The sequence below is a fragment of the Poecilia formosa genome, unplaced genomic scaffold, assembly GCF_000485575.1.
Source record: "Poecilia formosa unplaced genomic scaffold, Poecilia_formosa-5.1.2 Scaffold1020, whole genome shotgun sequence".
NCBI lineage: Eukaryota > Metazoa > Chordata > Actinopteri > Cyprinodontiformes > Poeciliidae > Poecilia > Poecilia formosa.
Window position 1 is genome coordinate 6,092 of NW_006800959.1, and position 26,369 is coordinate 32,460.

Here is a 26,369-nt window from a genome sequence, read left to right on the forward strand (position 1 = left end):
AATATTTTATTTAAATGATACCCAAAGACATATTTGTAATGTCAACCGACCTGGAAGGTGATGACAACAAACGTAATTTACCAAAACTAATTAAGTATGAATAAAACTAATAAATCATATACCCTTAAACCAAACACCCAAAAATAACAGAAGAATCACAAATGATAAATCAAATATTTGAATAAAGTTTCAAAAGTATCTTTTTCACTGTATTTCTTAATATGTAAATATTCTCTATGTTAATGAAAAACTTCACCTTTAAGAAAAAAAAATCCATATAAGATTAACTTACAATCCTTTTTAAATGCAAAAAGTTTGTTTGCACTTTTACAAACCCATTTAAATTTGTGCATGGTTATACTTATTGACAAGAATAAAGAATAAAATGCATTTCTTTCAAGTTCTGTGGTTATGCCAACCTGGTTTCAGAGGTTTCACAGTAGGTGCCATGATTACTTCCTAAAAAACAGAAAAGACAGATATTGCAAGTTGTGTGAGTGAACAGTGTACATAATAAATGAAAATGCATAAATTGTGACATAAAAAGTCAACCACACTGCAGCAAAAGTTAATTCTGACTGTTGTAAAAGCAAAATAACTCTACATCACTGGTTTTACCTTTGTGGAATCACTTCTTACAGAAAGTGGTGGTGCAAGACTATTAATTAATATAAAGTTATGTTATACTGTATTTTTATAGTTTTAAAATGTTAACCTAAACAGATATTTACATTGTGGAATAAACACAAATTTGGTCAGTAAATCAAATTCAAGTAGATAAACTCCTAATATTTTTCACATACAGGTTAATATAACATTAGAAAGTGATGAATCACAGCAAACTAAAAATTGCTGATGTCTACCATATTTGACTAATTACAGCCTCCAGAAATACCTCAGGCTTGATGTGGTTGTGCAGGGCCAAATGTGTTAAACATCTCTCTGTCAGCCTCCAGATCCTCATTACTTGTTCTCTTTGTGTAGATTCTACATTTCTTCTCTTCAAAGTGCTCTGGAAGAAGTAGAGATACCTGAAAGAGATATAAGCAGCACATGGCATTTTTATTGAACCATAAGTTACAAACACTTGTGGTGAAAATTCAAATGATCTCACTTCAGAAGAACACAAGTGACAGAAATGAGCAAATCAAGAATCTAAGAAAATTTCTATTTCATTCTCACCTGAGCTCTGTTGATGGGCCCGGCCTCATCCGTGTTTTGCTTGTTGTAGAACCTCACATGTTTTATTGGATCTTCTGCCCCCATTCCATAGTTATACTTGACTAACTAAATAATAAATACTTTGAGGTTACAAATAATATTTCAGAGATTAAATTGCAAATATCACAATTAATTGCCTCAGTCAAAAAAAAAAAAAACAGATCCTATCTGCATTAAAACTCACTTCCACTACATAATCGTCTGGGTTTCCCCCTCTGAGATGTTTGTTCCATTGAGCCTAAACAGAAACCACATAAAATGTTACAACTTCCAGATTTTTACTTAAAAATCAAACATTATAGTTACAGTGTTACTGATTACATTTGAAATGTACGAAGTGACAATAAAACAAAAATACTTCAATAATGGCCTGAGGTTGTTGGGATGAAAAATCCCCCAGACACACGTAGAGCTCTCTTCGCATTATCCTTTCCAGTATTTCTCTTGCCCTCTGAAGCTCCTCGGAAGAGGAATTCAATATCTGATCAAATATAGCATCTAAAAGGCAAAGAGAAAAACAAAGAAATGTTCAAAAGAAATAGATTTAAAATCCTCTAAAAATTCAGACTCTGTGTTTGAAAATATATATTAAAAAAACAGAAAAATTTACGAAATTCTTTATTCTCCATTTTCATACAGAAAGAGTATAATTTGAACAGCTGTCCATAAAAACATTCCTATATACTCACAACTCTGATATTTCCTTCAACCCATGCGCCAGTCACCACGTTAATTTAAAATCCTCATACAAAAGTCTGATCTCCAGAATTGATAACAAAATGTTGGGAGGTACTCCAGAAAAAAAAATACATCTGAATGGAACAAAAACTCAGATGTTTCTATGTTAGAAATGCAATGTCACTTTGTGCTGATTACTTTTTGTTGTAAATTAAAATAGTCCATAATAATGCTGCCTTCCATCTATTTGAGTGCAAGATCTCTACTGTGTCGCAGAGATGAAGCCACTTGAAATGAAGTTTTCTGCACATACCAGGCTAAGTGAAATTCTGGAAGGAGTTTTTAATTGCACCCCTAACAAGGTTAATGGCATAAAACTGGGGGCTGCACAGTAGTGCAGTTGGTAGTGCTGTTGCCTTGCAGCAAGCAGGTTCTGGGTTCAATTCCCAGCCCCAGAGCTTGCATGTTCTCTCCCTTCTTCTCCCTGTGCATGTGTGGGTTTTCTCCCAGTACTCCAGTTCCTCCCACAGTCCAAAAACATGACTGTCAGGTTAATTGGCCTCTCCAAATTGCCACTAGGTGTGAGTGTTTGTGCATGGTTGTTTGTCCTGCCTGTGTAACCCTCAATTAGTAAAGACTTTTATTGTTGCGGGCCCACTTCCTGTGATGCCCCAAACTCTTCAACTTATTTAAAGCCCCGCCTCCAGCGCAGTTTGAACAACATCACTTGTTCCACTGTGATTGTGGCTGGCTGTTGGTGTCTTGCTGATAATTTCATCCTGGAAATTCACCCAAATCTCTGCAACAACTGATTTGAACTATTGGTGAGTTTGCTTGTAGGATAGCAGTATTGTTCAGCATGAAAATTTTGCTCGATTGCTCATTGGAGCGTTGTTTTATTAGAACAGTCGGCGGTTGTTACCTGGGCCGTCCCCGGGATTATCACAGCTGATCGCAGTCTAATATTGCCCACACTGATCAAAGGTAACATGATCGTTGGTTTTGTGCAAGATTTCTTTTCCAATTTCACTACTTTTGTAATGAATGAACTTGATTTAAAATAGGATGTAGCTACATTTAAGTTGCTATTGCGCAATATAATTTATTTATTTATTTATTTTTTCTTTCCCCACTCTGCTTGAGTATTTGAGTTATTTTATTTTTCCTTGATTGATATTTGGAAAGTGAACTTTGATTTCAACTTTTCAACCTTAAATTGATTAGTTTGAAATATGATTGATATTCTTTTTGTTTATTTAAATTATGGTTAATTTAAACCTGACTGAAATGTTTAGTTTAATTATTAGATATTTAATAATTACATTTGAATTCGATATTTATTGCATTTGTGTGTTTGCACATATTGTTTGATAAAACACTTAATGGTTTTTTTTGGCCTTTTAGGTCGTTTTTTTTTTTTTTTTTTTTCCATGATGGATAAGATCTTCAGATCCTCTTTGAAACTGATGGTGAGCTAAGGACAAGGACTTTGATCTTTGAATTGATTTATTTGGAATTAAGTTGTCCCTCATTGTGTATTTGTAATTGTTTCCCCTCCCCCCCCAACTCATCAATACATTCACACCAAAACTAAAACAGTGCTGTGTCTTCATTCACACCTCAGGCTCCTTCAAAAACGAACCATCTTCTGATGCTGCATTTGTAGCCGCAGTTAGCTGCGTAGCCCATAACTGTTACACATGTCTCTGTGATACCCTGTGATAGACTGGCGACCGGTACAGGGTGAACCTTGGCTCTTGCCCGGAATGTTAGCTGGAGATAGGCACCAACACTCCTTCCGACCCCACTAAGGACAAAGGTGTAAAGAAAATGGATGGATGGCATGAAGCTGTTAACCTTTTGCTTGCTCTATTAGGTGCTGTGCATGAGAGGTAAATGTACTAATCATGAAAAGCATTGTGTGGTGAACTGATTGAACTTCATTGAAGTCAGTTCTAAATTCTCATGGATTGAGAAAATGTTGATAGAGATAGAAGGTACTGCTCCCAAATATATATTAATGTTATGATCTGTCATTCAGTATTGAGAAGCCTTTTTATAGAACCTTTTTTAAGGTTATTTGATTAATTACATTTCTTGGATGGCTACTCTTTTACTTAAGTAAAAATATGTTGAAGTATCTTGTGTACAAGGTAGAGTAGCAAGCAGGGTTTTGTAGAAGGAAAATGAGGGTGGGGGGAATCTAGATGAATATACTTCTGATTATGTTAATTACTTTAAGTTTCTGTTCTGTTCAAAAATGGTATTAAAATAAGTGCTAAGCAAACTATCAGCTTTAAATTATGACTGCTAATGCCAGTTTTACCCATATGGACTTTGTAGACACAAACTGTATAGCTTTATTTTTATTTCTGTCCCTTTGATTTTGCACAGTTAAAATAAAAAACAGCTGTTTATATTGGCCTTTAAAATCCACATTTAATTAAACTAACATACTCTTATGTTTTTCTACATTGTTGTGTAAGTTTACTCACCAGTCAGCTTAGTGTATGCCACCATGTCATCAATAGCTGTGGAGAGGGTGAACGTCTTCCCATCATGGCCTTTAATCTCCATGTGCTGATCTGCTTCCAGAAAAGCATCTCTGATCCTGAAGGAAAACCCAGTTTGTAATGGTAAGAAAACATTGCATGAAATAAAAAGTAATAAAGTAGAAAAGCATCCACCAAACTCCAGGAATGTCAAGGGCTCCTTACATCCACTCTACGCTGTTGGCCACTTTATGCTGGTAGGCTCTTTTGTGCAAAGAGAACCTTGTGTAGAACATGTTGTACAGATTGAACACCTCCTGTTGACAATAATGACAACATGTAGTTGCAAATATTGTCATTTTGAATCTTAATGTTGATAAGAAGGAAAAGAATTAAACAAATCAAACCTTGTCTCTGTAACAGAGCTGCATCATCCCATCAACTTCACACACTCTGGCAAATTTAATCAAGCGATGGCAGTCAAAGTTGTTCTTCATACCCAGGTGATGGCAGTCCCTGACATATGAGAAGAGGAAAAATAATATGTTTAAAAATGTATGGAATTTAAGATGAGATTGAAATTTTGGGAGAAGAATTAAATCCAAAGTCACCTCGCAAAATATTCCCACTTATCCACATCAATCTTGTTCCTGGTGTTGGACACAACTTCATAGAGGAAGGCCTTCTCTCTGGGTCGGCCATGGTGTGGCCACTGTTGGAGACGACAACTAATTTTTAAAGTTATATTTTCAGATTCCACAGAAAGAAAGAGAGTGAGAAAAGAAATACAAATTGTCCTTTGTCAGAAGTACATTCATGTTTTGATATAATGTGGTGGTTTTATACAGTATAGTTAATTCCTTCTTTTTTTTATTTATTTAACCTTTATTTTTCCAGTTAAACTGTTTTGATGACGAATTTTCACTTCTTTTGTAGAAAAGTACCTTCTCCAATTTACATGATTTTCTATATCTATGCTTGAAAGTTTATCACATTCAAAGATGGTGATGATAAGATGGTGGTAGAGCAACACATTATACCAGACTAACAAAGACCCAGTTGAAGATTATACTCATGCATTTCAAAAACTGAACAGATGGTACCTCAGTAATTTCTTCAACTTTTGGAGGATCGATCAGTTCCTTTATAAAGAGCCGGTCCTCTTCCGGCACCAGGCCGTGGTGCTCCATGACTCCTATCAAGCCATTTTCTTCCACTAGATGGTCAAACATGTTTTGAGATGCCTTCTCATGCTGCAAGATACATAAAATTAGTTATTCTAAGTAGAGACAGTCACATTTCAAGATTAAAAGAAACTTGTATTCTAAATAAATGAGAATCGGCCTAAGTTTAAAGCAGCTAAGCAACTTTTACAAAAATGTTTTTTTTTACACATATTTCTTAAAACTGTCACTCTATTAGGGTAATATACTGAGCACCTCCCAGTGCTAGCACTAGCACTCCTGGTCAAAAACAATCAATCAGAGCCAGAAGGAGTGTGTTAGCACCGTCATCAACCTCGTGTACACACTGCTAAATGTGTTAATGGCAGAGAAACAACTTACCACTCCAGGAAAACCATTTATCCAAGATCATTGGTGGTCATTAGCGTTAGCATTCACCACAAGCTCTGCTATCAGGAAGAAGCAGTGGTGTAGCACAGAGCAAGGGGAGAGTGGGGGTATGAGTGACAAACCCACATGAGGGTGATTGACAGCGCCAAGACCCTCCCTCTGGCTCTGATTGGTCATTTCTAATTAGCACTGGGAGGAGGAAGAGCGTGATTGTTTTCACAGATTATTTAGCTCATACCACAATGTCACAATATAGTGATAGTTTTATCAAATATGTAAAAAAAAAAAGCTTTTTTTTTCAATAAAAGTTACTGCTGGTATAATTTGACACAACAGGACACTGCAAATATTTTCCTTATCTTTAAATTTATGCAGATATTCTGGTTCTGAACAGACTTATCTTTTTTAAATTAAATAAGTAATCTTTATGGAGATGCTGTTAGGATTTTTCAGCAGGACTTGGCACCTGTCCCTACTACTAGGCTACCAAAGTTGCTTTTAAGACCATGGCGTTTCAGTGTTTGAGCAGTAAATTTAAATGCCCGGAAGTCCATGGAGAATCTATAGAGTACTGTCAAAAGGAAGATGAGTGACACTAAAACCAACAATGCAGAAGAACTGAAGGCCACTATCTGCAAAGGTTTTGATTACACCGCCGTAAAATCACAGGCTGATCAACTGCATGCTACACAGCAAATGAAGGGCATTTATATACACGCAAGTACACAAGTAGTGTGTATATTCATTACACACTACTTGTGTAAGGAAAAAACAAATATGACTTTCACTTTCTGAAGTGAGGGACACAATATTGTTCTCTTTAATGATATTGACATTTTTTTGACGATTACCTGTATTTCATTGCATCAGTTTTATTTGGTCTGTTATGATACTAGCAGGGACATCACTGAATATATTTTTGTTAACCAGTCATATTCTTACAAACTAGGTAGTCGACTTCAAATCTCGTCATCTTTAAAGCTGGTCAAAATATAACTTCCATATTCTAACTCCAATTCAAAGAGTGGAGGAGAAATATAAGTTTTCTTATTCTCAAACCAGTCTGAAAAAATAAATGAGGCACTAAGTCAGTAAGAATGAAAATTATTTCTTACGCTCCAGTCATATCCAGGACGTGCTTTGGGTATAAACATTAGATCAAACATGTGGGAAAACGGTCCATGTCCTGGAAACAGAGGAGTAAAGTACAAGAATTTAAATTCTGACTCAGAATTAGTATCAAATATCTGAAATTGATCCCTTTCATTCTGGAAATCAGTGATCTACATGTCCATATTTATCCTACAAAGAATATGTTTAAAGCTCAGTTGTGGTTTTGATCAAGTGACATTTCTACTTAGATACACAGATTCAGCAGCAAATAATTTCCATGAAAAAAAATCTGCATATTATTTTATATATTTTTTTGCAAAGTCAAAAGACTTATTTTCAAACATGAATGCAGATTTTATCCAAATTATTAATTTTTTTATCTATATTGGTTTCAAAATAGATGCTAAAGAAGTAGAATACTGCATCTGAGTACTGCACTTCGTAAATGGCAACTTTCTAATGCTTAGCTAAAGAAGTGAATATATATCTGTTGCTAGATATATAGTAACAGATATATCTGTTGCAGTGATGTGCGGTCAGGGGAGGCAGGTGAGGCATAGCCTCACCTGGGATTGCGCAACTTCTCGCAAACTGCACTGGCTGCCATTCTATGAGAGCATGTTCGTCCTGTCTGTACGCCAGCAATAAAATGGCTAAAAAACATTTAATACTGATTTTCCATAATTTCGCTTATGCATATAAAGTACAGTCTTTTTTTGTCACCAACTGTGTGTGTATCGTGTTTTGTGTGCGGAGAAGCGATCAGAAACGGCAGAGAACAGACTCAAGGTGAGACAGGCAGTTATCTTGCCTCATGGCAGGGGGCGGTCATGATCCCAGATATTGTGACTGCACAACTGCAGAGTAAGACACAGTGAGCTAGCTATGGAGCTAGCCACACAGTAAATAAGTAGAGCGATATATTTGTTTAATCATCTCTTCCGACGTCAACATTACAGACTACATTTCTACACTTAAACGGTTTTCTAAAGTGGACTTTCAATTGAAGCAGGAGATAACGAAAGGAAGACCAACACCGGAGCTGAAAGTTTTGCTTCGAGACACTTTGATGATTCTTAAACGTAGTAGAAAAGACATGCCAAGGATAGACTTGGCTTTGGATGAACGGATATTTTTGTGCAGAATTAGCGGTGCATGGATTTCATTGATAAGTAAAGGTAAGACAGCAATAAGATGTTTTTGTTTAGTTTTTTTTTATGAAATGTGCACTTTGTGGGCTACAGTTTGTCTAAATAATTCAGTAAAGTAGAAGCGGTAGCTAATCTACCAGAGAAATTATGTATTAATAAAACATTAAGCCTAAAACGTACTACAACAGACTAAATGTTCTGTTCTGTGTGCAAAATTCTTGAATGTGTTTTGGTGTTAAATCCTAAAACATTAAGTGGCATTGTTGTCAGTTGCTATGGCAACGAGTCTGCGTAGTTTGGCGAATACAGATCACTTTGCTGTGGATCAAAGCACGAAATTAATACCTACATTTCTAAGTTTCACTGAGTTAACGCGGCTATGGATGACATGTAACAGATTATTCTTTTTGCCCCCCCAGCGTTGTATGCCTGCGCGAAATTTCCATACGTCCAATAACATCCATAGTGTATAAGTCGTAAGTCAGTGCCTCACCAGCAATGAATCTCACCGCATGTCACTGATCTGTTGCTATATATCTGTGCATTTCTCAGTGTATTGTGAAACTGTCTTTTTGGTTAACACCTCACCCAGGTCATGGCAAAGTCCAGCAATCTGCACACAAAGGACGTCCCTCTCATCAATTCTGAGTTTTCGCTGCTTCTCTTTGAGAGTCTGGAGAAGTTCTCCAGCCAAGTACGCCACCCTGTACCAGAACAACAACAAAAAATCTCATACAAAATAAATAAAAAAGGGAACTGATGTGAACTTTCAACAGACAACTAATGTTAGCTCTAAACTACCACAGTAATTAGACATTTATAAAGTTATTTTGAGAAGCACTGATATACTTTTGCAAGACACTGTGTAAGTATTTCTCTCTTAAAGGCTTTAAGTTAAAGCCTTTATCTTAAGTTAATTAACAGTAATTATGTGCAATAAATACAGACATTTACCCAATGCTGTGTTCAAAGCGGTTGTGGGACGCTCCAGGATAAACGTAATATACTCCGCCAAGCTGCTTGATGTTTCGAAGTCGCTGAAACTGAGGCGTATCGATGATCTTGACAAGGATTGGGTGCAGCTCGATATTGCCATGGATGGGATCATTGAACACCTGAAAACCAGGTAAAGAATCATGTCAGTGTCACTAATTTAAGAAAAGGACCAAAATAATTAATATCTGTGTGAAACCAAGAGGACAGAAACTTGAGTGATAACTTTGTCCAAAAAATCCAAACTAATGAGAAAAGAGATTAATGAAAAATCTTATTTACTCTTTAATAACTCTTAAAAACACAGAATATGACAAAGTAGAGTCGCAAAAATAGACTTTTTAAATTGACAAGGAAAAAGAAAAAAAAATTATCAGGGTAAGTAGTGTGATTCAGATTTTATATGTAAAACTCATTTAACAATTAGTCTTAATAAAGTCCTCCTTTGTACGAATGGTCATATTCTTTCTTTACTTTGTAGCACTTATAGTCTATTTCAAACAGTATAATTATGCAGTGTTTTGTAACCCACCAAGTTATTTTCACCACCTTTGCTGCATAGGAATTGTGAACACAGAGGAACAGAGAGTTATGTCTCCCTCTAGTGGACACATGTCAAACTAAAGTCCCAGGAGCCAAATCCGGCTGTTCACAAGTTTTTCCTTAACAGTTCGAGATAATAGTTGTGTGCTTAGATGTTATTTTGCTAATAAAATTAAAGTAATTTTTGTCTCTATACTGTCAAACTACATCAGAGTAAAAATATTAATATTTGAACAGTTTGTTATAAGGTAATTTCATCAAAGCATTCTCCCACAACCAGCCCTTTGAGGATATTTGAAGACATTTATGAACAAAGTGAAAATGGGTTTTTCACACCTGGTCCAGTGGAAACAGTTTTACCTTATTTTTGTTTTCCATTATTTCTGAAACAGTGTCTGCCATTTTTTCCGAGATTTTGTAGAATCAGCATATGGTCACCAGGACTCTTGAAATTAAGGATCAAATGATTAATGCCAAGATGCTGCAAAGAAGGAAAAGATTAAAATAAAGACAGACATTCTAGTATGAAACAGATAAAATAGCATTTATTATATCATGTTATGTTAACATGACTGCTTTTAAAGCAAATGCCAAACACAATGAATATATATTTTTTTTCTTACTCATTGCAATATTACCAACGCAGCAAGGAAACTTCAGAGTCACATCAGAATCCTCAGAATCAAAATGCCAACCTGCTTCTCTCGCAGCAGCAGTTTATATTGGCAGCTAGAGTGTCTCCTCCTCCAGGGCGGATACACCCTAGTGAGAAGGGCGAGGTTATCTTCTGACGTACAAGAGGAACACATACAAAAGCACCGCCTCCAAATAGATTAATGTCCTTTAGACAATAATACCTAATGCCTCTCAGCAGGACTGACACTTGTAAAACAGGAGTTTATAAATGTGTAAATTTATTTATTCATTTCTAAATAAAAGAAGTGACTGTTTTTCTCTCCATTTTTTAATTACAAGGAACAATTGACTAGATAGTAGGCTGATAATTAAGGTAAAAAAACCAAAAAACAAATCTGTGCTAACTTAAAAGCTATGTCTACTTCTGGAAAATGTATCCTAAATTTGATCAACTACAATTTTTACCATACAGGTCATTTCTCAAAATTGGATTAGATCTTTCTAAATTATCATCAGAATATAAATCGGAAAACACCTTCAACCTCTCAGCGCTGTCTGAGCTGATCAGAGTCTGTACATGCTGCTCGAGAAAACCTGCAATTCCTGACTGAAAAAATATATAAAACAAGCATCAATTAAAAATCTCGTAGGTAAACATTTATACAGAATTGCATTGAATTTTTCATACAAGCAGCATCTACTTCACAACACTAAACCAAACACTGTGGTGCGTTATGCTGATTTGCGTGCTCGGTCGCATGAACACGCAATGCTCCACATCTCTTGCACAGATTAGAAGATGGAGTGAGTTATGATCAAAGAGGCACCATGAATGAAATAAAAAGGTATTTCTTTTGGTAGATAAAATAAGAAAAGAAAAAAAGAGTAGGGTTTGGACATCTAAAACCGTTTGAGTCAACATGTTTTTTCTTCTACAATTACCTTTATCCTGGCTTTTTCTACCAGAGCATTGAATGATATCCAAATGGTTTAAACAAGCAGTTAAACACTGATATGGGTCATATCAGACAACGTGCACACAAAAGCTTAGCCAAAGTGCAATTCAGAGAGACTAACTGAAGTGCCAGTCATGTTTTTGGGCTGTTGGAGAATAATAGAGAACCCTGTGAGAGTTACCTGAAAATCCATACATGCATGGCAAGAATATGCAAACTCTATGCAGAAGGATCCCAGGTCAGGATTTGATTCTTGGTGCTCCTTCCTGCAAGGCAACTGTGTTACCAGTGCCTCCACTGTGCAGCTAATCCTAAAAAACTAAAGCTACTTCTGCAACAATTATTCAGAAGAACAGAGAATAGTTTTTTTTCTTTTCAAACTAGAACTGTTTTTTGTTTCTCTTTCATTTTTTCTTTACATTTTGCAAATTAATTAGATCATCTAATAGGAAAAGGGATTTAAATATAAATGCCTGCTGTACATGTAGAAAAACTTTGCTATGTAACATAAAAAAGCAGATTTGAGAAAAGTATAGCCTAAAAATAAAAAAAATAAGTTGGGTTTAGGGGGAAAAGAAAAATCAAATGGAACAGGAACTGGTCCTTCGAACTGTCATCATTTGTTGTCTCAGTTATGTTACCAATTCAGTTCAAATGATATTTAAGTCCTGGCTGGAATATTGTGATTTGCCGTTTAAAATTTCCTTACAGCTGGTAAAATAAGTGCCACTGACAAATTTCCATCAGGGTCAGCAGAATTCGAACAAATCTATACGTATAAATAAATCATAGCAAATTAGTCCACAGGTGAAGCCATGTGTAAGAAAACAAATGATTTAGAATTATCTGCAGAGAATTTGGAGAAGCCAGTGAAATAATGGGAGAATAACATTCTGTTTATTGACGGCAAACATGAAGTCTCTGAATGTCACTGCAAACACCAACTTTAGATTAAGAATAATAGGATCTCAAAAAACATCATGCCAAAAATTATGTTTGTTGGTGTGAAAATCATGGTTTGATTTACTATGAAGTATCGTTTTCAATTTCATCCATAATTTTATTTGTGAAATTATGAGCTCTGATTATTTGTATCTGTGAATTTCTTGGATTACATCTGTAGTGAGTTTTATTTCTTTTGCCCCATTAAAAAGAGTTAAATTAAGAACAATGAAGTGTTCAATACTTAGTTTGCTAGCTTTATTTGTTTGGCAGTAAATGTACAAACATTTATCATTTATGCAACTTTGAGAAAATGTGTTTACCTTTTTATTTTAATTCCTCCATTGCCTCTTAAATATAATAGTGTCTGAAGTACAAGCATATGCAGTATCAAACTATGGGCAACACCTTGTTTCAATCATCCAAACCAACAATGGAAACCTTGATGATAAGAATGAAAAATATCTGAACACATCCAATACTGAACGTGAGATAGTACAACAGCTGATGCTTCTTTGTTGTTTTTGATCACAAAACAAACTCATGCCAAGAAGGAAACAGGTTCATCACATCATTGACTGTTGCAGCCATTTAAATCCAGATCAACTTGATCTCATTATGTGGTCAATGGATTCCTGTAGTAAAGGAACTCAACATGAAGACTTGTTTACTCATCACTACCAGAAGCAGTGATTTGGAAGGGTTTCATTTAAAATGGTTGTATCTACCTCTCCATACTTTGAATGAATTTCGATCTATAGCTGTTTAGCTGGGTGTGCTAAAGTATGTTAAAATTTATTATACTAAAGTATACTTTTATTTTTTACTTGGGTTGAGTTACTGAAATCCATTAACTTTTCAATATTATGATTGATTGAATATGAATGTATATGCCAATTCAAACATTACAGAACTACTCTATAGAAATTTTGTTTCGAATAAAAAGGTATTTTATGTTTTTGTCCTGATCAAAGTATTAGAAAAGGCCAAATGTTCTTATGTTTACAGTAGACTTAACTGGCCTGTCTAATGCTTTTAAGTGCGTAATGTTTTTTTAAATATGGACAATGAAGATGTACAACGAATAAAACTATCTACCAATCAGCAGAAGATTTAGTTTAAAACAGAAGTGAGGTGGATATGTTTTACTTCTCCTGTACAGCTGCAAAGCAGAATAAATGAGACACCAACTGCAATGATGGAAAGATCAATTTTATTTTATTTTGATTGTAACAATATCTGTAGTTTGTAGTTCATCAAACATGTACAATTAAGTACTTTATTGAAAGAGTGTGAAGTTATGAAATATTCCAATAAAAAGTATAGGGAAGGGAATAAAATCCAAGTAATCTTTCATCTTTATATTATTGATTATGCCATTAAGCCACAAAATCAAATAAAAGTCATAAAATAAACTGTCATTCAACTGAGTATGTGCTAATAATCAGTAATCAATGTACATAATTGAAGCCTCTCATTGGTGTCTATGGAAAACAACAGAGCCACAACTTTTATGTCTCCAATTTATGTCATTGTTAGATTTAAGTATTATGCCCTCTTTTGTTTAACACAATAAAGCAATTTAAACAGAACTTTCTTTAATCTTTGAAAAGATGTTACCTTCACCACTATGGAAATCAAATTAAATAAACAAGACATTTGTGAATTGTTTGTGAAAACATATTTTAGTAAAGTATGGTATTTTTAAAGTACTACCCCAAAATACAGTTGTAATATTAAAAGTACATAAAACATTAAAATAAAATAAAAAATTAAAGTACAAACACATTGCAGCCAAATCTCAAAGAAAACTAAACTACAAGGGAAAATAAGCCAAGTCTGAAACTAATGATAAAAATAAATAAAAACTTTAAATGTTGCAGCGATAAGTAAAGATTATTCTGAAACCCACCATCTGCAAATTGAAGAACAATATGAGCATCCCATGTATATAATATGGGATCGTTTCTTACATTTCAGAACTTAACCTTAAAATAAAACTAAATAAAGCCCAACTAAATAGATAATTTAAATACATTTTTAATATGTAAAACTTTATTTCTTATAACAAAAACCTCTAAATAGGAATCAAAGCATTCTAATATTAACCCTTATTATGAACCCTTTCCTTCTCCTTATAGGTATATTTAAATTGTGCTGATAAACACCTGTCCTTAATAAAAAAAATTAAATCAGAGTTTAACAAAAAACCTTCTCCAAATAATTCATATAGGGTTGTTTCTGCACTTACTCTAAAAAACCAAGTTTATTTCATATAACTTTATAATTGCTGCCCCAGCTGGATTATGGAAGAGACTCTTCAGAAGCTGCCACATCTTCATTCTGCAGAATATCATAAAATACAGATGCTTGTTAAGAGAGTTCAGAGCACATACAATAATAACAGAAGCATCATTGCAAACATTTACACTGCAGTAGAGATAAATTCTGACATATTGTGTTTTTTGGACACTAAAACAATTAATCTTTCAAAACACCTAAAGCTGAATACATTTTTTAAAATTTTAAAGGAACACAATGGTTTATAAAATTGCGGGATCTACTCATTCAACTAAAGCAGAAACAATTTCTGTCACAACATATTTACCAATTAAATATAATTGTTGCTTTCAAATGCAGCAGAAAGAAATACCTAAGAAATACCTGGAAATTTGTCGTGTGTGGACTTAAATTTCTTAAATTGCTGCTTGCCAGCCTCCGGATCATTTGTCCTTTTGCAGTAGAATCTGATTATTGTCTCTTCAAATTTTGCTGGAAGAAGGTTAGATACCTAAAAAAAGAGTGTCAAGAACACATACTGCATTACATGGAGCAAATGAAATAAGAGAAGGAGTGGTTTTAATATAAATTCACTAAATTGTGAGTAACAGTATGAATGGAAAGAAACAGAATAAGTATATAAAAAGTAAAAAAATGTGAATTATGTCATTTGTTTGATTCTTACATCATCTCTTTTAAGTTCTTCGGCTTTATCTGGATCGTCTTTTTGGTAGAAACGCACATCCTCTATTGGGTCTTTATCCTGCTTCCCATAGTCTAATTTAATTTCCTAAAAAAAAAAAATATATATATATATATATATATAATATAAAAACAATAAAGTTCACAAAAATCAAGATAGTGGCTGAATTACAAAAAATTAAATTTATAGAAGAATTTTAACATAATTACATTTGTTGATGTTTAGGTAGTACATTAAAACTTACATGAACCACAAAGTCCTCTGGCTGCAGGTGTTGAGTGTCACCCTGTTGGTTGATTTTTTTCAGTTTTTTTTCCCATTCTGCCTCGATTTTCTTTTTTGAAAGAAAGAAATTAAAGATTCAACATAAGGTCTGATCAGATTCCAAATTCCTCCATCTTGACACCAACAACATGAAGCTTGATTGATTTATATTTCTAAATCTGTTACAAAATTGTTTTAAAAAATTAAACCTTAGGTACTGAGGCTGAAGCACTATGAAGACTAATTCAGTCTTTAAAGTCTGGATTAGGAGACAGGTGGACCAGTATTAATATTTTCCCCAAATCCTTCATGTAAGTAACTAATTTAAAATAAATCATCCACCAAAATTAAAGAGATTACAGAGCGATCAGAAACAACTTTAATAATTAATTTATTTACATATTGGATTTTTAACCGTATTTATTTAGTGTGAATTTGTGTACAGTAACTTGAATCTTTACATGTTTTTTTATTTATCAGTATTTCTGTGATAATAATTAAAATAAATATATGCTATTTAGATTTCATATTGTGCGGTGCAAGAAATAAAACTGTAACAAGTAGCTGAAAAGCATGCTTATTATTTACACATTACCTATCTTTAATAAACAACATCAGGTTTACAGTTAAAGAAACACTAACCTTAATTTCTTTGGATGATTTTTTTGAGTGAAATTCCCCCAAACACCTGTAGAGATCCCGTTTAAGGACTCTGTCCAGTATCTCCTTTCCCTTTTTAATGTCTCGATCAGCAGACAGGTGGTTTAGTATCTTCTTTACTTTTTCAATGTCTGCATCAGTAGATATGTGCTCCAGTATTTTCTTTATCTGTTCAATGACTTCACCAGTAGAAGGGTGCTCCAGTATCTTCTTTGCCTTTTCAGCATCTGCATCAGTAGAAAACTGCTCCAGTATCTTCTTTGCCTTTTCAGCGTCTGCAGACAGGTGCTTCAGTATCCTCTTTACCTTTTCAATGGCTGCATCAGTAGACAGGTGCTTCAGTATCATCTTTACTTTTTCAATGTCTGCATCAGTATACAGGTGTTCCAGTATCTTTGCCTCTTCAGTGGCTGCATTGGTATACTGGTCTTCCAATATCTTCCTTACCTTTTTAAAGCCAGTATCACTAGACAGGTGGTGCAATATGCTGTCTACGTCTTTAAAGTTATCATTTGACAGGTGTTCCAGTATCTGCTTTGCCTCTTCAAAGGCTGCATCAGTACGCTCGCGTTCCAGTCTCTTTTCTACCTCTTTAAAGCCCTTATCAGTAGACAGATGTTGTAGTATCTTTTTAATATCAGCAGTATCAGCAGACTGGAGTTCTTGTATCTCCTCTACTGTTTGAAGACCCACATAAGTAGCTAGGTAGGCCAGAATGTCATTTACCTTCTTAACAAGGTGGTCCAGTATCTTCTTCGCATGTTCAAAGCCCACATCAGTAGACAGGTGGCCCAGCATCTTCTTTAGCTCTTCAATGGCTGCATCAGTATACCGGTGGTCAAGTATCTTCTTCACCTCTTTAAAGCACACATCAGCAGACAGGTGATCCAGTATCTTCTTTATCTCTTTAAAGCCTGCATAAGTAGAGAGGTGTTCCAATATCTTCTTTATCTTTTCAATGGCTGCATCAGTAGACAGGTGGTCCAGTATCTCATTTGCCTTTTCAATGGCTGCATCAGCAGACTGTTGTTCCAGTTTCTCCTTTGCCTTTTCTTTTCCCGCATCAGTAGATAGGAAGTCTAGTATCTTCTTTATGTCTCTAAAGTCTGGATTAGTAGACAGTATCATCTTTAGATTTTCAATGGCTACAGCAGTAGACAAGGTGTCCAGAATATTCTTTGCCTCTTCAAACCCCGCATCAGTAGACAGATGGACCAGTGTCTTCTCTAATGCTTTAAAGCCCACACCAGTAGACAGGTGGTCCAGTATTTTCTTTGCCTCTTCATTGGGTTCTTCAGTAGATGAATTGTTCAGTATCTTCTTAGTTTCTTCGATATCTGCTTTAGTACACAGGTGGTCCAGAATCTTTTTTGCTTCTTCAATGCCCACATCAGACGGGTGGTTCAGTATCTGTTCAAATACATTATCTACAGGGAAGCCAGGAAATAAATAAAACATATTTTATTATCTAGTTACATAAGTATAAAGACAAATTAATTTACACTGGGTAATTTATTCACACCATCAGAACATGCAACCATTTTTTCCGCTTTTCTGGAGTCAGGTCGCAGGGGTAGCACTCTAAGTATGGAGGCCCAGACTTCCCTCTCCTCAGCCACTTGGGCCAGCTCCTCCAGGGGAATCCTAAGATGTTCTCAGATCAGCCGAAAAAATATAGTCCATACACAGTGGCGCAAAAAGTGGGTATGCACCGCATGCAACGTATAGGGGTGCAGCACCAGAGGGGGCGCCAAAACCCCGTCTGGAGGGTGCCGATTATGTTTTCCCATACACTTCAGCACGCCTTAATGAGGTAAATCTAGTGCGAGTTTCACACTCAACGTATCCTCGCCTCGGGGGGGGGGGGGATTTATGTTTTCGCATTCACCCGAATAATGTGCAGTTGCGCCACTGTCCCTACAGCCTGAACACCCTCTAGAGAAAACTAATTTGGGCCGTGTGTATCCGTGATCTCGTTCTTTCAGTCATGGCCCAAAGCTCATGATTATAGATCAGAGATGGAACTTAGATTGACCAGTTAAATCAAGAGCTTCACTTTTTGACTCAGCTCTTTCTTCACCATAACAGACTGGTACAGTGCCCACCTCACTGCAGATGCTGCACCAATCCACCTATCAATCTCCCGCTTCTTTTATCCGTCATTCATGAACAGATCCCAAGATACTTAAACTCCTCCACTTGAGGCAGGGCGTCTTCCCCAACCTGAAAAAGCCACTCTACCCTTTTCCAGCTCAAGTCTATGGCCTTGAGCTGGAGGCACTGGTCCCATCCTGGCAGCTTCACACTTGGCTCTGAACCACTCCAACAAAAGCTGTAGATCATGACCTGATGAAGCCAGTAGGACCACATTGTGTGCAAAAAGCAAAGACACGATCCTAAGGCCACCAAAATGGATCCCCTCAACAACTTAACTGCATCTAGAAATTCTCTTCATAAAAGTAATGAACAGAATCATTGTCAAAGGACAGCCTTAGCGGATTCCAACTCTCACCAGAAAAGAGCCCGACTTACTGCCAGCAAAGTAGACCGGACTTTGACACCAGACATACAGGGACAGCCCGTGTCAATGGGCGTGGTACCTCATACTCCATCTGTAGTTGGAGCACACTCTGTGGTTCTCCTTTTTGAATAGGGGGACCACCACCCCAGTCTGCCAATCCAGGAGACTGGGGTGGCAAGCAATGTTACAGAGCTGCATGAACCAACACAACCCGACAACATCCAGAGCATTAAGGAACTCCTGGCAAATCTCATCCACCCCCGGCACCTTTCCACCGAGGAGCTCTTTAACCACCTTGGTGACCTTATCCCCAGAGATAGGAGAGCCCAACCCAAAGTCCCCAGGCTCTGGTTCCTCAATGGAAGACATGTCGGTGGGATTGAGGAAGTATTCTGCCCACTGGCTCATGAGATCTTGAGTCGAGGTGAGCGGCACAACATTCGCACTATAAACAATGTTGGTGCTGTACAGCTTCCCTCTCCTGAGATGTCAGACGGTGGACCAGAATCACCTAAAAGCCGTGCAAAAGTCTTTTTCCATGGCTTCTCCAAACTCCTCCCATGTCCAAATTTTTGCCTCAGCAACCACTCGAGCCACATACCGCATGGCTTCATGGTACTCATCTGCTGTTTCAGGGGTCCAACAAGCCGAAAGGCCCAATAGGACTCCTTCTTCAGCCTGAAAGCATCCCTCACTGAAGGTGTCCACCAGCGGGTTTGAGGGTTGCCGCCATGACAGGTACCGACAATCTTGTGGCCACAGTTCCAATAAGCTGCGTCGACAATGGAGGTGTGGAACATGGTCCACTGAGACTCAATGTCCCTCACCCTTTGAATGTGTTCAAAGTTCTATGACATATAGGAATAAATTCAGAAGAAATAGCACAAGCTATTGATGGAATAAATATAATGGGATAAACTGCTGACACTTCTACTAGACATGTTGATAGTAATTTATAAAAGGCAGTCTTTCACTCTACATGAAGCAGGGACTAATTATTCTACTGCTAAAGCCAGGTATACTCCCAAATAAATGTGAAAACCGGAGAACTATCAATTTACCCAACTCTATCTCAAATTTATCAGCAAAATTCTGGCAACACAATTGCAAAAATGCCACCAGACATAATAAACTAGGATCAGAATGGGTTAATCGTTGGGAGGAAACAATGGCAATATTGGAAGGGTCCTGAATATTATTTGATCCAAAAAGAATGTGTCCTTCTGGACTAAATAATTTCATCCTTTTATTGGACGAAGAAAAAAATCTCTAAGATTAAATGGCCTTATCAATTATACAATTGAAACCATATATTTACATACACTAACTAAAAAGATACATGCACATTTTGTTGAAGTTAAATCAGACCAAACTTGTTTTAGTTTAGTTATAATTATCAAAAAATATTTACATTTGTTAATTGGCAGGAAACTTAGTGATAACATGTTTTAGAGATGTTTTTTTTTTTTTTGCAACTTTCATTGAATTTAAATGTTTTACATTTTATCAGTATCAAATATAATTGTCTTTTAAACTGTATGACTATTTTGGGTTTACTTCCACAAGTTTCTTGCAACAGTTTGATGGAGTCCTGGCCCATTCCTCCTGACAGAACTGGAGGAACTGAATCCATTTTAAAGTCCACTCCAGATTTCAGATCTCCCCACTTCTTATGACTCGTGTCTCGTGATGGCATCTATTTTATGAAGTGCACCAGTTCCTCCTTCAGCAAACCAGCACTACAACATGATACTGCCACCCCATACTTCACAGTTAGGATGCCACAATTATCCACATTCTTACTCCAAATGTTCATTGTGTCATATATGCTTCAAGGTCATTATGGCCAAACAGTTCCACTTTAGTTTCATCAGACCATGGGACATGTCTCCAAAAAGTAAGATCTTTGTCACTGTGTGCATTTGCAAACTGCAATCTGTCTTTTTATGTTTCTTTGGAAGTAATGGCTTCTTCCTCATTGGATGGCCTCTCAGTCCGTGTCGGTACAGGAGAGTTTCATTGTGGATAATGACACTGTCTCACCAGCTTTAGCCAGCATCCACACTAGGTCTTTGTCTTTTGTTCTGGGTGTCAATCTGTACATTTTGGACTGAAGTCCATTAAGTTTGTTCAGTTTATTCACTCACACAATTAACAAATTCCATGATGAACTTAAAACACATTGTTTTACCACGCATAACACAGATCATTACTGGAAAATAACAGTGAGTGAATCAGGTCTCCCAAGAAGGTGGAACATACAATTCCATCCATTCATTTCTAGGACACAGAACCTGTCTCCTTCTTGAGCGATAAGATAGTTGGAAATTCTTCTTATGTATATAATTGTATGAACAGATTAAAGAGGCACCTTCAAACATTGGTAAACTGTTCCCAAGGATGAACTACACTAGTGCAGCTGCACAATTCTTATCCTGGTATTTTGGCTGATTTCTTTTGACTGTCTTATCACGTCAAACTAGAAAGCAGTGTGTTTCAGGCGTGGCCTTAAAATATATCCACATGTGTTCTTCTAATTAACTCAAATGTGTTAGAGGTTTGTTGAAGGAAACCCAAGTAATACAGTTTAAAAGACAGTTATCTCTGATACTGACCAATGTGTGTAAACTTTTGAACTGAAGGAAAATTATAACAAAATCTCTAAAGAATATTCTCACTAAGTTTTCTCACATTTAACAAATTACATAATAATCAAACAGGAGAAATTGTATCAAACAAGAACATCCACTCCCCCTCTTCTTATTCACATTACTAGTTATATTTATTTTATTTTAATTTAATTTTTCATTTTGTTCTTCATTTTTTCTATTTTCTATTATTTGGGTTAGTTGTAGATCTAAAATGGGCTTGTAGTTTTATGTCACAGTCATGTGATTATACAAGAAGAATATTGAAAATGGTACATGATGTATTTTCAAAATGTACAATCTCAGTGAAAATACACTGTGGAAAAAATGTTGATGTAGTATTAAGATAACTTAAGTAAAATGTCTGCCTACCTCTGCAAACAGGGTTGAGGAAAATAGGGGTAAAAACTTAGATCAAAATAGTTCTGCTAATGTTATATTTGCTTTAAATTTATTCAGTAAGTGAAGGTGTTAAAAATATATGTTCAAAATGGTATTGATATAAATAATACAATATAATTAAATTATGAGTGCTAAGGTTGGTTTTAGTCCCATATACATTATAGACCCAAAAGAAGCATTTATTTCTTAATCTTAATTTTTTTCTCTTTGATTTTATACAGTTGAAATAAAAAATACATATCTATGTTGGTCTTAAAAATCCATATTTAATCAAACGTTTTTCTAAAGTATTGTGAATGTTTCCTCACCTGTCAGCTTAGTGTATGCCACCATGTCATCAATAGCTGTGGAGAGAGTGAACATCTTTCCATCCTTGCCTTCAATCTTGATGTGTTTATCTGCTTTCAGAAAAGCGTCTGTGATCCTGAAGGAAAAAGCCAGCTTATAATTGTGAGAACAAAGAGAATAAGACAAAAGTGATAAAACAGAAACAACGGTCTCTAATCTACTGAAATGTCAAGGGCTCCTTACATCCACTCTATGCTGTTGGCCACTTTGTGCTGGCAGGCTCTTTTGTGCAAACAGAACCTTGTGTAGAACATGTTGTACAGATTGAACCCCTCCTGTTAACAATGATAACATTTAGTGGCTAATTTTGGAATTTTGGAATTTTATGTTGATGGGAAGGAAAAATAATTAAACAAATCAAACCTTGTCTCTGTAACAGATCTGCATCTCCTTATCCACTTCACACACTCTGGCAAATTTAATCAGGCGATGGCAGTCAAAGTTGTTCTTCATACCCAAGTGATGGAAATCCCTGATGTATGGCAAGAAAAAACTTGCTTAAAAATTTGTTAGGAATTTTTTTTATTTGGGCATATAAACCCACCTGGCAAAATAATCCCACTTATCCACATCAATCTTGTTCCTTTTGTTGGACACAACTTCATAGAGGAAGGCCTTCTCTCTGGGTCGGCCATGGTGTGGCCACTGTTAAAAAGAACACCGAATTGGAGACGAGAACTATTTTTTTAAGTTATGTTTCTGATTCCACAGACAGAAACTACAAACTGAAAGAAGTAAAAATTAACCTTTGTCAAAAGCACATTAATGATTTTTGACACAATGCGGTTAATCCCTTCTGTTGATTTATTTAACCTTTATTGATCCAGGTAAACTGCTTTGACAAGCACTTCTCACTTCCCTTCTAAAAAAGTGCCCTCTCTAATTTATCTAAGTTTCTATATCAGTGATTGCAAAATTTATTATCAATGCATTCATGACATTCAAAGATGGTAATAACATTTGGTACTGCAACATATTATGCCAGACTAACCAAGACCAAGTCGACGACTATATTCATAGATTTCAAAAGCTGTACAAATGGGTACCTCAATTGTTTTAACATTCGGAGGATCAATCAGCTCCTTTATAAAGGGAAGGTCCTCTTTCGGCACCAGGCCGTGGTCCTCCATGAATTTGTTCAACTCATTTTCTTCCACTAGATGGTCAAACATGTCTTGAGATGCCTTCTCATGCTGCAAGGCACATACAATTAGTTATTCAAAAAGACACAGGCACATTTCAAAAATAAAAGAAACATATTCTGAATAAATCAGAATAAAGAGGAAGCAGCAGTATGTAACTTTCATAAAAATATGTTGTTTTTTTTTACATAATTCTTAAAACTGTCACCATATCATGATAGTATACTGAGTCAGATAATCTGTGAAAAGATCAAACTCCTCCACCTCCTCCCAGTGTTACTATTACTATTATGATCTGAAGAAATGCACAGCTTTCAGCAAAAGAACCCCAACAAATTAGAGCTAGAAGGAGTGTCATAGCACTGTCTAACATACTATTTTTAATGATCATATGTAAATTAAAATTTTCTAAGACACTGATTTTTGGGTTTTCTTTATCTGCAAGACAAATCACAAAAATTACCAGAAATTAAGGGTCAAATATCCTACTGTCAGTGTAACGAATACACAAATATGACTTTCACTTTCCGAAATGAGGGACACGCAATATTGATCTAATGAAATTGACATTTTTTTACATGTATCCATAATGCATTGCACCTGTTTTATTTGTACCTGCCGGAACAGCACCGAAAACATTTTTGTTAATCTAGCTGTTCAAAACACTGGATTAGGGGATGTCATATTCCTTACAAACTAGGTAGTCAACATAAAATCTTGACATCTTTAAAGCAGTACAAAAATAACTTTCTTAATCAAACTCCAATTCCAAGAATGGAGGAAAAACATAAGCTTTCTTATTCTTAAATCAGTCTGAAAAAATAAATGAAGCAGTAATTCAGAATGGGTAAAAATAATTTCTTACACTCCAGTCATATCCAGGACGTGCTTTAGGTATAAACATTTGATCAAACATGTGGGAAAATGGTCCATGTCCTGGAAAGAGAGAAACAGAGTAAATGGGGTCAGAAGTCTGACTCGAAATGAAAATAAAATTTCTGAAATTAGTCTCTTTCATTCTGGAAACCAGTGATCCACTAATTCGTTTTTATCCTAAAAAGGATTAGTTTAAAACTCAGTTGTGGTTTTGTCTGAAGTAAAGATTCTATTTTGAAACAGATATGGCAGTAAATAATAAAATTGTAATAAAAAAATATCACCATATTATTTTATCAATTTTTTTCAAAGTCAAAAGACTTATTTTATAAAATAAATGCTGATTTCATCTGAATTATTTATTTTTTGTCTGTATTGATTTAGAAGTAGATTTTGAACAAGTGGAATACGTCCTTTGCCAAACCATATAGTGTAAAATGACAATAGTCAAAAGGAGCAACAAACATAATTCATTTCCTCATTTGAGGCAAGGAAGTAGATTGTGAAGAAGTAGAATATTGTGAAACTGTGTTTTTGTTTAAAACCTCACCCAGGTCATGGCAAAGTCCAGCTATCTGCACACAAAGGACGTCCCTCTCATCAATTCTGAGTTTTTGCTGCTTCTTTTTGAGAGTCTGAAGAAGTTCTCCAGCCAAGTGCGCCACCCTGTACCAGAACAACAGAAAAAAAATAAAAAAAATCTCATACTAAATAAATATAAGGAACTGACATGAACATTTAACAGACAATTAATGTTGCCTCTAAACCACCACTTCCTTAAACATTTATAACTGGTTATGAGAAGCACTTTGCAAGGCACTGTTTAAGTATTTCTCTCTTTACGCCACTACCTTAAGTTAATTAACAGCAATTATGTGCAATAAATACAGACATTTACCCAATGCTGTGTTCAAAGCGGTTGTGAGAGGCTCCAGGATAAACATAATACGTCCCTCCAAGCTGTTTGATGTTTCGAAGTCGCTGAAACTGAGGTGTATCGATGATCTTGACAAGGATTGGGTGCAACTCCAGACTGCCATGAACGGAATCTTTGAACACCTGACAACCAGGTAAAGAATCAGGTCAAAATCACTATCTAAAGAAAAGGACCAAGAATAATTCATATATGTGTCAAACCAACAGGACAGAAACTTGAGTGATAACTTTGTTAAAAAATCCTAACTTGTTCAATATTTATTTTCCATTCTGTAATGAGAATTTTTAATAAATCTTAAAAGCACAGGATGTGACAAAGTAGAGACACAAAACTAGACTTTTAAAATTGAAAAAAAAATATAATTTATCTCTGGGTAAGTAGTGTGATTCAGATTTTACATATAAAGCTGATCTAACAATTTATTAGTCTTAATAAAGTCCTCCTTTACGAATGGTCATATTCTTTCTTTACTTTGTATCACTTATGGTCTATTTTAAACAGTATAATTATGCAGTGTTTTGTAACCCACCAAGTTATTTTCACCACTTTTGCTGCATAGGAATTGTGAACACAGAGGAACAGAGAGTTATGTCTCCCTTTAGTGGACACATGTCAAACTAAAGTCGCAGGGGCCAAATCTGGTTGGTCACAAGTTTTCAAACAGCTGACTATAAAAGTTATGTGCTTAAAATGTTAATTTAATTAAAGCAGTTTTTATGTTGTATCCTGCCAAATTACATCAGTGTAAAAATATGTTCAATATGATTTAATTTTAAGCACTGAGCAATTTATTAATATTTTAACAACTTGCTAATGGATAATTTCATCAAAGCATTCTTCCACAACCAGCCCTTTGAGAACATTTGTGATTATGTGGCACGAAATGAAAATGAGTTTTTCCACACCGGCTCCAGTAGAAACAGTTTTACCTTAGTTTTGTCTGCCATTGTTTCTGAATCATTGTCTGCCATTGTTTCTGAATCATTGTCTGCCATTGTTTCAGAGGTTTTGTAGGATCAGCAGATGGTCAGCAAAACTCTTGAAATGAAGGATCAGATGACTGATGACAAGATGCTGTAAAGAAGGAAAATATTAAAACAAAGACATACATTCTAGTGTGAAACAGATAACATAGCATTTATTAATATCCTTTCTTTGAACATGACTATTTTTAAAGCAAATTAATCAGTTTTTTTTTTTTTTTTTTTTTTGTTTTTTTGTTACTCAATGCAATATTACCAGCGCAGCAAGGAAACTTCAGAGTCACGTCAGGATCTTCAGAATCAAAA

General features: G+C 35.5%; 1 protein-coding gene across 2 annotated transcripts; it reads right to left on the reverse strand.

Annotated features, from left to right (window-relative positions):
* Nucleotides 1-262: 262 nt before the first annotated feature.
* On the reverse strand, nt 263-26,369 carry LOC103132374 (deoxynucleoside triphosphate triphosphohydrolase SAMHD1-like). 2 transcript variants are annotated; one of them, XM_007544174.1, is made up of 15 exons: nt 26,320-26,369; nt 26,010-26,154; nt 9,184-9,344; nt 8,818-8,933; nt 7,081-7,151; nt 5,495-5,644; nt 5,003-5,103; nt 4,799-4,907; nt 4,617-4,708; nt 4,395-4,510; nt 1,580-1,719; nt 1,406-1,459; nt 1,183-1,287; nt 896-1,031; nt 263-459 (listed from the first exon to the last, which is right to left on the reverse strand). In XM_007544174.1, exons 2-14 carry the CDS (start codon nt 26,073-26,075, stop codon nt 897-899), a joined length of 1,416 nt encoding a protein of 471 aa, XP_007544236.1. In that variant the 5' UTR covers nt 26,076-26,154; nt 26,320-26,369; the 3' UTR covers nt 263-459; nt 896. The 2 variants fall into 2 exon arrangements, with proteins under 2 accessions (XP_007544236.1, XP_007544237.1); XM_007544175.2 differs by lacking the exons at nt 26,010-26,154; nt 26,320-26,369 and adding exons at nt 10,126-10,246; nt 10,389-10,587.

Excerpts from the sequence above, each read along its gene's own strand:
- LOC103132374 (XM_007544174.1), bottom strand. The coding sequence starts at position 26,075 with ATGGCAGACAATGATTCAGAAACAATGGCAGACAATGATTCAGAAACA. Across the intron at positions 5,645-7,080 it reads GTCCTGGATATGACTGGAGC|CATGAGAAGGCATCTCAAAA; the intron begins GTAAGAAATAAT and ends TGTATCTTGCAG. Across the intron at positions 1,288-1,405 it reads CAGACGATTATGTAGTGGAA|TTAGTCAAGTATAACTATGG; the intron begins GTGAGTTTTAAT and ends TTTATTATTTAG.